General features: G+C 41.0%; 1 protein-coding gene across 4 annotated transcripts in view; it reads right to left on the minus strand.

Moving 5' to 3' along the window:
* LOC145338586 (protein FAM107B-like) overlaps positions 1 to 12,145 on the minus strand; it is a 151,549-nt gene that overhangs the window by 36,970 nt on the left and 102,434 nt on the right. The window contains exon 1 of one of the 4 annotated variants that reach the window (XM_080182951.1): positions 4,063 to 4,336. The exons of 2 other annotated variants lie outside the window; for them this stretch is intronic. In XM_080182951.1, the coding sequence (XP_080039077.1) occupies positions 4,063 to 4,120 (58 nt within the window). In that variant the 5' untranslated portion in view covers positions 4,121 to 4,336. Of the gene's footprint in view, positions 1 to 3,346; positions 3,441 to 4,062; positions 4,337 to 12,145 lie in introns of those variants that run through there. One more of the 4 variants, XM_080182972.1, reaches the window with a different exon arrangement.

Genomic DNA, 12,145 nt, shown 5'->3' on the forward strand with positions numbered 1-12,145 from the left:
AATGTCCAGCTGGAAACTGAAGGTTTGCAGCTATATGTAATTATTCTGTAGTGGCATCAAGCTTATTATGTCTCAAATAGCGATCTGATGAATAAGATGATCCCATCTTTCTGGCCACAAAATTCATGTTTTGCATACACTCAGCAAACTAGCCACAATATCAGCCACAACATGCTGTCCTTGAAGTTCTAGGCAGCTTCAATCTTTCATCGCACAAATGCATAGTTTACTTATAAAAAGGACGCAAGGCTTGAAATAGACGATATGGGCTGTGTTGCAAAGAACTGCAGGATTGTAACACATGTCTACTATTTGCATCATGAGGTTGGTTCATGATTTGGAGTGACATCAACAGTGCAGGTTCAATTCTCATACCAGCTGAGGTTATTCATGAAGGCCCACCTCCTCAACCTTGCCCCTGGCCTGAGGTGTGATGATTCTCAAGTTAAATCACTACCCATGGTCATCTGGGACTATGGTGACTTTACCTTACCTTCGCATCAGATGCTTAATACATGTCGAACACCCACGGTGGCAGCTTACTTATGTATACTGTGCAAGTTGATCACCCATTTTGGAGGGATTTTAAAGCTTCATAGGTTAACTTGTATTCCATCTACGGTATTTCCCTGTAGACACAATGGACTAAAGGGCCTCATTTTGTGCTGTAAAACTCTGACTACATTTAATTTTTGATCAATGTTACCTTATACTAACTGTTTGCAGCAATGATGCTTCATTTTGAAAAGTTATCCAAATTTCCAAGGGCACTCAGCCTATTTTCTGTGAAATAAACAATTATGGAAATTTGGGAACAAGTTATGCCTGCAAGAACAATACATCCAAATCAACTCAAACATTTTACAATCGATTATCTCTCCGCCTAAACACATTCCCACTTGTTATCATGGCCCCACCCAAGTTGGTGAGCCTCTCATACCAGATTCCTGCAATTCCACTTGCTTAGGGAGACGCTCAGACTTGTGACCAGATTTTCAGGAGTATCCAGGAACAAGATTATTTCTCTAATGGGTCAGAGCGATTTCTTTGAGTGCTTTGTCTTCACTGTTCATTTGAGTGGCATCAATGCAAGTCATGCCAAACAATTTTTTTTAAGAAAACAAAGCTCCTCTGATCAGTGTTCCTCAGCAGGCCCCTGAAATGATAGCCATTTGGAAAAGTGGCCCCCAATTTTCTACTCAATCTTATTGAACACAAAATCTGCCATGAACCAATTCAATCAGGCAGCAATTCAAAAACTAAATAATGCGTCCTTTAGGAAATATTCCTTGACATATTTAGGAATTGTGACTTAAAATTTGATTAATATAGCTAAAAAAAATCATAAAAAAAGCATTTTAACATCAGCGTCATTGCACCCCCCAACCTGAAAGTAATCCAATTTCACGTTACTGAAGATAACTTATTTAAAAGCACAGAACAATTTTCTGGTTAGATTGGCATACAGCAAGTAGTTCAATTTTTAAACAAATATTCAAATTTTTAAGTTTGCTGATGACACCACCGTTGTGGGTTGGATCTCAAACAATGACAAGTCAGTACAGGAAAAAGAGATAGAGAATCTGGTGAACTGGTGTGACAACAATAATCTCTTCCTCAATATCAAAAAAAATGAAGGAGATAGTCACATACTTAAGGAAGCATGTCTACATCATGATGTGGGAATGCCGGCGTTGGACTGGCATAAACACAGTAAAAAGTCTGACAACACCAGGTTTTAGTCCAACCGATTTATTTGATAATACTCACAAGCTTTCAAGGGGACTGCCTCTCCATTCACCTGACGAAGAGGCAGTCCCCTCGAAAGCTTGAGAGTATTATCAAATAAATCGGTTGGACTAAAACCTGGTGTTGTCAGACTTTTTACCATGTCTACATCAACAGGGATGAATTAGAAGTGGTCAAGAGCTTCAGGTTTTTAGGTCCAAATCACCAACAACCTGTCCAGGTCCCTTCATGCAGACATTACAGATAAGAAAGCCCACCAACGCCTCTACTTTTTCAGGAGATCAAGGAAATTTGGCATGTAAGCTATGATTCTCACCAACTTCCACAGATGCACCATAGAAAGCATTCTTTCTGGTTGTATTACATCTTGGAATGGCTCCTGCTCTGTCCAAGATCGCAAGAAATTACAAAGGGTCATGAATGAAACCCAGTCCATCACTCGAACCAACCTCCCATCCATTGACAGTTGTCTACACTTCCTGCACCCTCGGAAAAGCAGCCCACATAATCAAGGACCCCCACGCACCCCAGACATTCTCTCTTTCACCTTCTTCCGTCGGGAAAAAGATACAAAAGTCTGAGGACACGTACTTACTGGCTCAAAAACAGGTTCTTCCCTGCTGCCATCAGACTTTTGAATGGACCTATCTTGCATTAAGTTGATCTTTCTCTACACCCACGCTATGACAGGGAAAAGGCAGGAGAATGGCACTCAATCATGATGCTCGTTTGGAGAACTAGTGCAGAGATGATGGGCTGAATGGCCTCCTTCTGCAGTGTAACAGTTCTGTGATGTCATGAGTTTATTTTTTCCCCATGATATGTGCTCATTTTTGCAATTGGGTGTCTATTAATAAGATGTGCGGAAATTCAAGTGCAACTTGGCAGACAGAGAATGTAGTAGGCACCGCTCAGGGTGAAATCTCCAGATTGCGGCCTGAAATTTCCTACAACAGTTACAATCTCTTAAAACTAATATCTGTCCTGTTGTCGAATTGATATTGAACATGCATATCATTAGCTAAGAGAGATTTTAGTCTGGGAGGACACAAAACAAAATCATTCATTACCATAGTAACTAGCAAGCTTTTGCCAGGGATTTACATCATTGCCAAGATCTCTTGGGCAAAGAGGTGAGCAATTAAGAAAATTGGATGGGTGCTTGCTCACTCTCATCTCAGAGCCCTTGCAATTTGTGAAAATGTAAAACAAATTGGAGATGATTGATAACTAAACTGATGTTAGGTCCACACAAAGAAAAAAATTGCTAAACTGACTCTCACTCAGTTTAATTTTGCCCATTCATGCAATGATACTCCCCATCAAATGACAAATGTTTGGCTGAGATGCTATCGGAGACAATTCAGGTAACTGTGTGAACCATTCCACTTCAATTAAATTAAAAGCAGATTACACCTCATGAATATGCATTGCTTAATTCACCATTATCCAATTGCTGTGTTAACGCACAAAAATAAACTTTGTAAAAAAGTTGAGCTTTTTCTCCAAGTGGTCACATGGTCATGGAGTTTGCAATCTGCCTACATTTGCTCTAAAACAAATGTAATAAGCAGATACATACAGATAATTAAATTACCTTTGAATCAGAACAGAAAATGTGGCCACAAAGCATCGCTTCAATTCCTTATTTGTGCAATTTTCCCTAAAAATGCTTATGTTCTCATTTATGTAACGGGGGTTGCCATGGTCACTGAAAAGCAGCTTTATACTTTTATGTACACAGTCTCTCCAAGTGCAGCCCAAGCTGCCCCTCGCACAGGCACAAATCAATGTTAAGACTTGTTTCCCTTGTCATTCAGCCTGGGAGCAAACAAGCACTAACTGTAAGGTGTTGCCTTGACATACAGTCCTGCCAGCAGGAGCTTCTGTCCTCAGTGTCCACTGGGGAATAGGAATGAATGCAGTCGCTTTCATCCAAAGCCAGCAAGACAACAAAAAGACAAGTTTTCCCTTTCATGTCTAGAAATAGAGTCTGTGGGGTTTGCACTTTTTACACACATCAGAATCATTTCTTATTTGTGTACGAGGTACTGCAAAGTAAATTACATCATATAATGGCATTCCGCAGTACAGGTCTAACCACTCACTTCTATAAATATTTGTGCACTGTTTGTGATCTTTAAAAAGTTTAATCAATTCCTCAACCTTTAGTCGGAGAACACAAATTGCTTATTTACAAAGAATGCTTCAGCTGGGAAAAATAATGTTCATTATATTACTTCAACCTCATTATTTTTACACAACAGTGAAAAGCTAACCCATCTTCACCTTCACGCTGCTGGTGTGTCTTACCTGATTTAACTAACATTCCCCGGGGAAATCCAGCTGAAGCCCTCGCCTGGTTCCACATTCTCTGTGATTTGGGACCGTCCTTTTTTAAAAAAATTGCTGAATGATCTGCTCCGTCCCTCTCCCAAACTACTGACTCGGAGAAGTTAGATGCCTGATGGTTTCCAGCTTTCTGAGACACTCACTCCAGCCCCCTCCCCATAGCTCAACTTCTGTGTCATTGAAGACGTGAAAGATCCCTCACGTGATTCATGTTACTACATAGCTCCAGCCTCCCCTACTGTCCATTCCAAGGCAGCCCAAAGGAGGCTCGCTTCTTCTGGATTTCGTAATGCTGATAGCAACGGGAGAGAAAGTTTGACCATTTCACGTCAGAATACAAGTGTATTTTGTAAAAAGGATACATTATGTATCCAAGAACCAGTTTTTATTTTCCTTTATTGACCACATAGTCTTAAAGTTCATTTATTCGTGTCACAAGTAGGCTTACGTCAACACTGCAATGAAGTTACTGTGGAAAAAATCCCTAATTGCCACACTCTGATGCCTGTTTGGGTACACTGGGGGAGAATTTATCATGGCCAATGCACCTAACCAGCACATCTTTCGGACAGTGGGAGGAAACTCACAGACACGGAGAGAATGTGCAGGCTGGCCAATGATCAAGCTGGGTATCAGCCCCAGGTCCCTGGCGCTGTGAGGCAGCAGCACTAACCACCGTGTCTCCATGCTGACCCTTTTTCTCAGAATCCCTACAGCACAGACAAATCCATTTGGCCCATCACGTCTGCACCGACTCTATTAGAATATCTTACCCAACCCTCTCCCCTCCATCCTATCCCTGTAACCCCACACATTTATCATGGTTAATCCATTTAGCCTACACCTTTTGGGACAGTAGCGCAGCCAATCCACCTAACCTGCAGAGTTTTAGGCTGCCAGAGGAAATATGCACAGACATGGGAGAATGTGCAAACTCCATACAGGCAGTCACCTAGGCCAGAATTGAACCCAGGTCCCTGGAGCTGTGAGGCAGCAGTGCTAACCGCTGTGCCAGCGTTTCTTTAAGTAACATATTCCTCCATCAGATTGCTCTCTTTCAAATGACTTCCACGAGTGACAATTTAACAGCATTACTTTAAAAAGGTGTTTGGAGTTTCCTGGGATGTTCTAGGAATTATTAGTATTACTTGAACTGGAATCTTGCATTGTTTGAAAACCTGACTTCCTAATTTGATCTTCACTGGATTGCTACCTGCACCTTGCAAAGGAATGGTTTTCTTCTTTGGCAACTCCGAGTGTCACTCACCCATCTCCCTCCTTAAGAGCTGAGACACTGCGCCGCAATAATTTGAAATCCAGCACATATTGCTGGGGGTGGGGGACCATTAAGCTAACTCTGTCTTTGGGGCACTCAATCTCCAAATCACTGAAAAAGTTGAACACAAAAAAGGAAATTAAAAATGTCAGGCACGGGTTAAGGACACAGGCAAGTCGGAGAAAGAAGTTAAATAACACAGCAGGAAGAGAGGAAGGAAATGACAGGATGCAAAAAAAAACGCCATACTGGCAAAACAGTCGAGAAATGGGAGAAACAGAAAAAAAACAGAATGACACCCCCAAAATCTCAAGTCACTTTTGGTTCTCTGCAGAATGATTCTATTTCCCCCACCTGGATAGTTAATGCCCATTCTCACAGCTGTTTTATTGATATATCCTCACTACAAACACATTAGTTTGTCTAAATTGCAATATTTGATTATTTGGTTCATTGAAAGAGTAAAAATCTAAAGCATGTAAAAATAAATGGAAGTCAATACCTACTCATTTAACAGTTGACTCAGGTTCCTCTGTAGTTGGACAGCAAATGGGACTTCGGTTTCAATTGTCTGGTTTTTGCCAAAGGAGGCACAATTGTACAAAACCAATGACAAATGGGAGAAATTAGGCAGGTTCTGCAATCATAAATTGCTTGTAAATGATTCTAACACCAGTTGCCAACTCAATTTAATGGATGGTCATTTGCTCTTGTGGCATGACTATTATCAGAATTTAATAGCCAGCAAATAACTTTCACTGAGCTTGAAGATGGCAATAGGATAGAAAATGAAATGAACTGTGTATTTCGAGTGCAAAACAGGCACAAGGCATTCCCATTTAGCTTTGAATGAGCAAATGTATTGGTCCCACTACTAAATGGGCAGCCCAGGCATGAGTGTTTAAATGTGTTTGAGAGAGATTGAATACTTACTGAAGGACCCCTTTGTGAACTTTGATCTGATAACTTGGTGCAGATATAGGCCTGCTCACTCAGGATTCTTCAGAGGCTCCTACAGTCACCATAAGATAAACAAAAGGTGTGTGTTCCTTTTTAAATTAAATTTTCTGGTGAGCTCAAAGGAATTGGAGTCATCTGGCCGACTCCGCAGTTGTGGCACTCAACCTCTAGCACATACCCCAGCCCACTGTTGGCTGGTCAAACCTCATGGCAACATAACAGAAGGCTGCTGTTGATGGACTGAAATTTTTGTTTTTATAGAGCGAACCTATGGAGGTGAAGCAGATACCAGTAGGTTGCCCTGAATTCTTTGATGACAACAAGGGCCCAGTTTTGAGACAGCTGTATGCCATCTGGGTGAATAAATGGCTTACATAAGATTGCATACAATAAGCGGCACAAAATAGGCCATTCGGCCCAATTCATACCACCTCCCAGCTTTTCTCATCTACATCTGCCATCTAGTTCCTTCACCCTCATTTCTGTCTTAAGTGCATCTATACTAGCTAGGACTATAACACTACAATCTGTACCCTCTCCTTTCCTTCTTCTCTATATACTCTACGAACAGAATGCTTTGTCTGTATAATGTAAAAGAGACATTACTCTTCACTATCCTAAAACATATGACAATAAATCTAATTAACCACTTCAATTCTACACTTTCACCACTCTATGGTAAAGAAATTGCTTCTGAATTCCCTATTGGATTTCTTGGTGATTATCTCATGTTGATGGCCTCTAGTTAAGCTCTTCTCCCCAAAAATAAACATTTTCTCTGTATCTGCTCTAAGAAAAACTTTTCTGATGATAATAGCCTTCTTCTCCAACACCCGAGTATAAAGAAAAGCCTCAGGGCAACCAGCACAAGAGTGCACAATGAGCAGAAAGTGGCAGTTTGATAACTGTGGGAGGGAGTTGTGTTTCCTTTTTGGAAAAGGAGATTAACTGAGACTCAGCATAAATAAGCAAAGTCAGGGTTATTATAATAAAGTAATAAGTAGGCTAAGTAGGGCAAGGGAAGGAAAGTTAGCTTAAGGGAGATAAGTTCATAAAAAATGCTTACATGAGAATGTTGTTAAAGAAAAGGGTATAAATAAGGGGTTAAGAGTAGTCATGGCAGGAGAGCTCGCAAACGTGATGTGCTTCTGCTGTGCTGTGCAGCAAATCATGGAAGCTTCAGTTGTCCCTGATGACCACATGTACAGGAAGCATGTCCAACTGAAGCTGAGGGTGGACTCACTGTGGGACATCTGTGATGCTGAACAAGTTGTGGATAGCACTTTCAGTGAGGTGATCACACAGCAGGTGAGGATTTAACAGACAAAAAGGACATGGGTGACCACCAGGCAGAGTAGAGGAAGGCAAGTAGTGTAGGAGTCCCCTGTGGCTATCCCCTTTCCAACAGATATACCATTTTGGATACTGTTGGTGGAGATGACCATACAGGGGAAAGTAGTGGCACCATCTTCATAGCACTATGGGTAGGTCTGCTGCACAAGAACGGAGGGGTTATAATAATTGAGTGGGTTGTCTCTGACTGGCACAAATGTGACCTTATGACTACCCATGCCTTGTCAATCATTTCTTGATATGCATACCCAAGTATTTTTGATATAATCCCATCCCCAGTGCCTCTGTTTACAATATGGCAACCAGAACTGCACACAGTGCTCCAAGTGTGTTCTGACCAAGGTTCGATACAGGTTTAGTAAACTATCCCTACTTTTCAAGTCTATCCCTCCAGAAATAAAGCCTCATCCTTGTTCCCCACCCCCCCCCCCCCCCCCCCCCCCCCAAAATAAAGCCTTGCTAAGCTATGGCATAACTTTTAACAATTGGCGCAATTAAACTCCAAGTTCCCTTCCAAGTAAGTGACTTTCCTATTCTTCCTACCAAAATGTCCTACCTCACATCTTTTGCATTGAGCGTCACTTGTTAATTATTTGTCTTTTCTGCAAGTTAAGTGCTATCCTTGTGTAATTTGTTGCAATCCTTCTCAGTGCCACCATCCCCTCCAATTTGGTGTCAGCTGCAAATTTACAAATTATGTCTTTGATTGCAAAGTCCAAATCATGAACAAGTTGAGCTTCTTGATATTTCAAGCGCATATGACTCTTCTACACAATTGTTCTGCAGAAGAAAGTTATATGGACTCGAAACGTTAACTGTTTCTCCCTCTGCAGATGAGTTCCAGGCAAGTGGAGTTTATCCAGCATTTACTGTTTTTATTCACTAAACTCTAGTTCTTCTCCACTGTTTTCATAAAATACGACTTATGATGGGTTTGTCACTTGTACTTTCTACTAATATAGATTCAATAATAAGTTTCAAAAAGGGAATTGAACAAATGTTTGAAGTGAAATTATTTGCAGGGCTCATGGGGCAAAAGCAAGGAACACTTAAATTGGATAGCTATTTCAAAAAGCCAACATATGCACAATGTGCATATGTTCTACCAAGGGTAGAGGTAGAGAAATTCTCCCTGCTTAGAAAGGACAGCAGGACTAGAGGACACAGCCTCAAGATAAGGTGGAGGGGTGGGGTTGGTTGCAGTTTAGATCAGAGTTGAGGAGGAACTTCTTCACTCAAAGGGTGGTGAATCTCTGGAATTCCCTGCCTGTTGAAGTGGTGGAGGCTACCTCGCTAAGTCATGGGTAGATAGGTTTTTGACAGACAGGGGAATTAAGGGTTATGGGGAGAAAGTGGAACTGATCCACTTCAGATCAGCCACGATCTTACTGAATGGCGGGGCAGGCTCGAAGGGCTAGATGGCCTGCTCCTATTTCTTACGTTATGTTCTTTACACACAATGAAATATGTTCTGAAGTGTAGACACTGCTGTAATATAGGAAAGGTGGCAGCCAAATTTCAATCAGCAAACTCTCAAAGAACAATGTGATAATAACCAGATAAAGAGCTCATTGTAAAGTTGTTTGAAAGACAAATATTGGCCAGGACACAAGTGATAACTTCCCCGAATAGTACCATGGGATGTTTTACAATGAGAACAGGCAGATGGGGACACTGTTTAGCATCTCATCCAGTAGATGGCACCTCCATCAGTACTACACTGAAATATCAGCCTTGATTTTTGTGCCTTGTATTGACACTGGAACCAGCAACCCTGTGATTCAGAGGCGAGCATGGAATGGAGCCTGAGTGGCACCAAAATAATAAAAAGATGTTCTTATAGAGACTTAAGGCATTACTTAGATGCTGAATAAATGCTTTATTTTGTGAAGACAGAGGCAATATTGGGATATAGGATAGGAGTTTGAGATACTGGATTGGACAGGATAAAGATAGGTATAGATACAGAGATGCTAAATAGGCTAGCAGCACCCAGTTAATAAGTCACCTGGTCCAGTTGCATTCTGGACTATTGATGGTGGTGATTGAAGTTCATTTAGTGATACTGGACAGCCAGCACAGATACACAGAATACAACCAACACTGCTCAGAGGAAGAGCCATACAGACTCAGAACAGCAACTCCACAGGTCCTGCTAGACCTGTTGAGTCTTTCCAGCATTTTCTGTTTTCATTTATAGCCAACACAAATAGATTGATTGATTAAAGCCAAATTGAATCTGACTAATCTGATTGAGTAATTTAATGAGGTTGCAGAAAGAGTTCAAGATAGTTGTGCACACATGTATACTGACTTTAAAATGCATTGATAACGAACTTCAAAAGAAACATGTGATATTAAAAGGACAATGGTCATTTGCATACAAAAAATAGGAGGCAGAGTGTAACAGATATTTTTGGATGGCAAGAAATATGTAGCAAGGTCCTGAAGTCAGTCTTGGGCTCAATCTTCTGCTACATATAAATACAACTGAGACTTGCAAGAAGTACAATTTTAAATGTTGCAGATGATACAAAACTTGGCAATGTAATGTCATAAATAAGTGAGCATGGTATCATAGAAACCCTACAGTGTAGAAGGTCATTCAGCCCATTGAACCAAAGATTTTCCAGTAGAGCATTTTAGCCAGGCCTTATCCCTATAATCCCACATATTTACCCCATTGACTCTTCTAACCTACACATCTTGGGGTACCAAGGGGCAATTTAGCATCTAACTTGCACATCTTTGGACTATGAGAGGAACCCATGCGGACATGTGCAAACCTCACACAGTCACCCACGGCTAGAATTGAACCCCGGTCCTTGGCCCTGTGAGACAGCAGTGCTAACTACTGTGTCCCATGGTAGTAGCAGACCTCAGGATGACAAACTAGTAAAATGGACAGACACATGGCAGATACAATTTAACAGCATGGAGAAGCATTATAATCTCAATTGTATAAAATGGGCTTGACAGGGTAAATGCTGAGAAAATGTTTCCTCTGACTGGGGAAATCTAGAACACCTGGGTCAGAGTCTCAAAATAAGGGGTCAGCAAAGAGAAGAAATTTCTTAATTCAAAGGGTTGTGAATCCTTGAAATTCTCTACAGCAGGGAGCTGTGGATGCTTGGTCATTGAGCACATTCAAGCAGACATTGATAGATTTTTGGGTATGAAGAAAAGGTAATGTGGGCACAAGTGCAGTTAGGGTAGATAATAGCCAGGATCCCGCTGAATAGCAAAACAGGCTCAAAAGTCCAAATGGCTTACACTTACTGCTACTGATTTCAAGCAGCTTGCAAGATCAGATCAGGTATGGGGGCTGGGGGGAGAGGAGGGTTTGGCTAGATATTACCAGGAATACGTGGTCAGTTCTGTCGCAAAGTTGGAGGGGCTCGGATTGTTTTCCTACAACAAAGCAAGTTAAAAAGGGAGACCCCATAAAAAATATTCATAATTATGAAGGGGTTCATTGTTTCTCTCTAGTTGCCCTATTTCTTGTAGCAAGTGGGCCAATTATCCAAAGGCCTTAGATTGAAAATAATTGATAGAAGAACCAAGAGGGAAGATAAAGGAAAATTTTTAATGAATTAAGGTCTAAAACACACTACCTGTAAGGGAGTTGAAATCCGATTCCACACGAACTTTGTACTTGGCAATATCTAATATACAAAAGGTTATCAGAATGACATTGGGACTAAACTGGACCGAAAATAAAAGACTATCGCAGGCCGAATGGCATTTCCCTGTGTTATCGGATTCTATGGGAAACAGCATTGCAATAAACGGAAACGTTTTGTGTAACAGTTGAATGAACAGGCATCGATTGTATTCAATCAAGATACAATAAAACAAATTACCTGATGAAATGTGCGTAACTATTTAAATTCAATGGCCTGGAAATCACCACAAAATAATCTTGCATTGTTTAAGACATTTCATCAACGTGTACAGGTCTCTGTTCCTTCATTCAAAATAAGCGAAATGTAACAATTTAAGTCACTGACTATTGGAGTGAGAGTAAATAACACGTTAAGAGACAGTTCACATCTGCGCGCACAAGATCTGTAATCAAAATAACCAATGAAAGTTTGCGCGTAAGTCTCTGGCAACTTTCCAATTGGAAAGTCCATTAAACGCTCTGTCCATTCAGAGTGCTGTGTGGGCGGGAGTTTGGCCTGGAATTGACCCGGGCCACGTGCAGTGTTGATGAGTGGTGAACAAACTGCTGTTTGCCATTAGCTTCGTTTAGATTCACGAATCAACTACTTCCTTACAGACATGTTTCGGAAGTGGGATTACATTACTAGGGCCAAATGCATTTGTAAAACCAGTAAGAAGTCTCTCAACACCAGGTTAAAGTCCAGCAGGTTTATTTGGAATCCGGAGCTTTCAGAGCGCTGTTCAGAAGTTTTGAATCTGAAAAGTCACTTTAGAAAGTTGTAGTATCTC

The sequence above is a fragment of the Carcharhinus amblyrhynchos genome, chromosome 3, assembly GCF_965287045.1.
Source record: "Carcharhinus amblyrhynchos chromosome 3, sCarAmb.v2.hapA, whole genome shotgun sequence".
Lineage (NCBI taxonomy): Eukaryota > Metazoa > Chordata > Chondrichthyes > Carcharhiniformes > Carcharhinidae > Carcharhinus > Carcharhinus amblyrhynchos.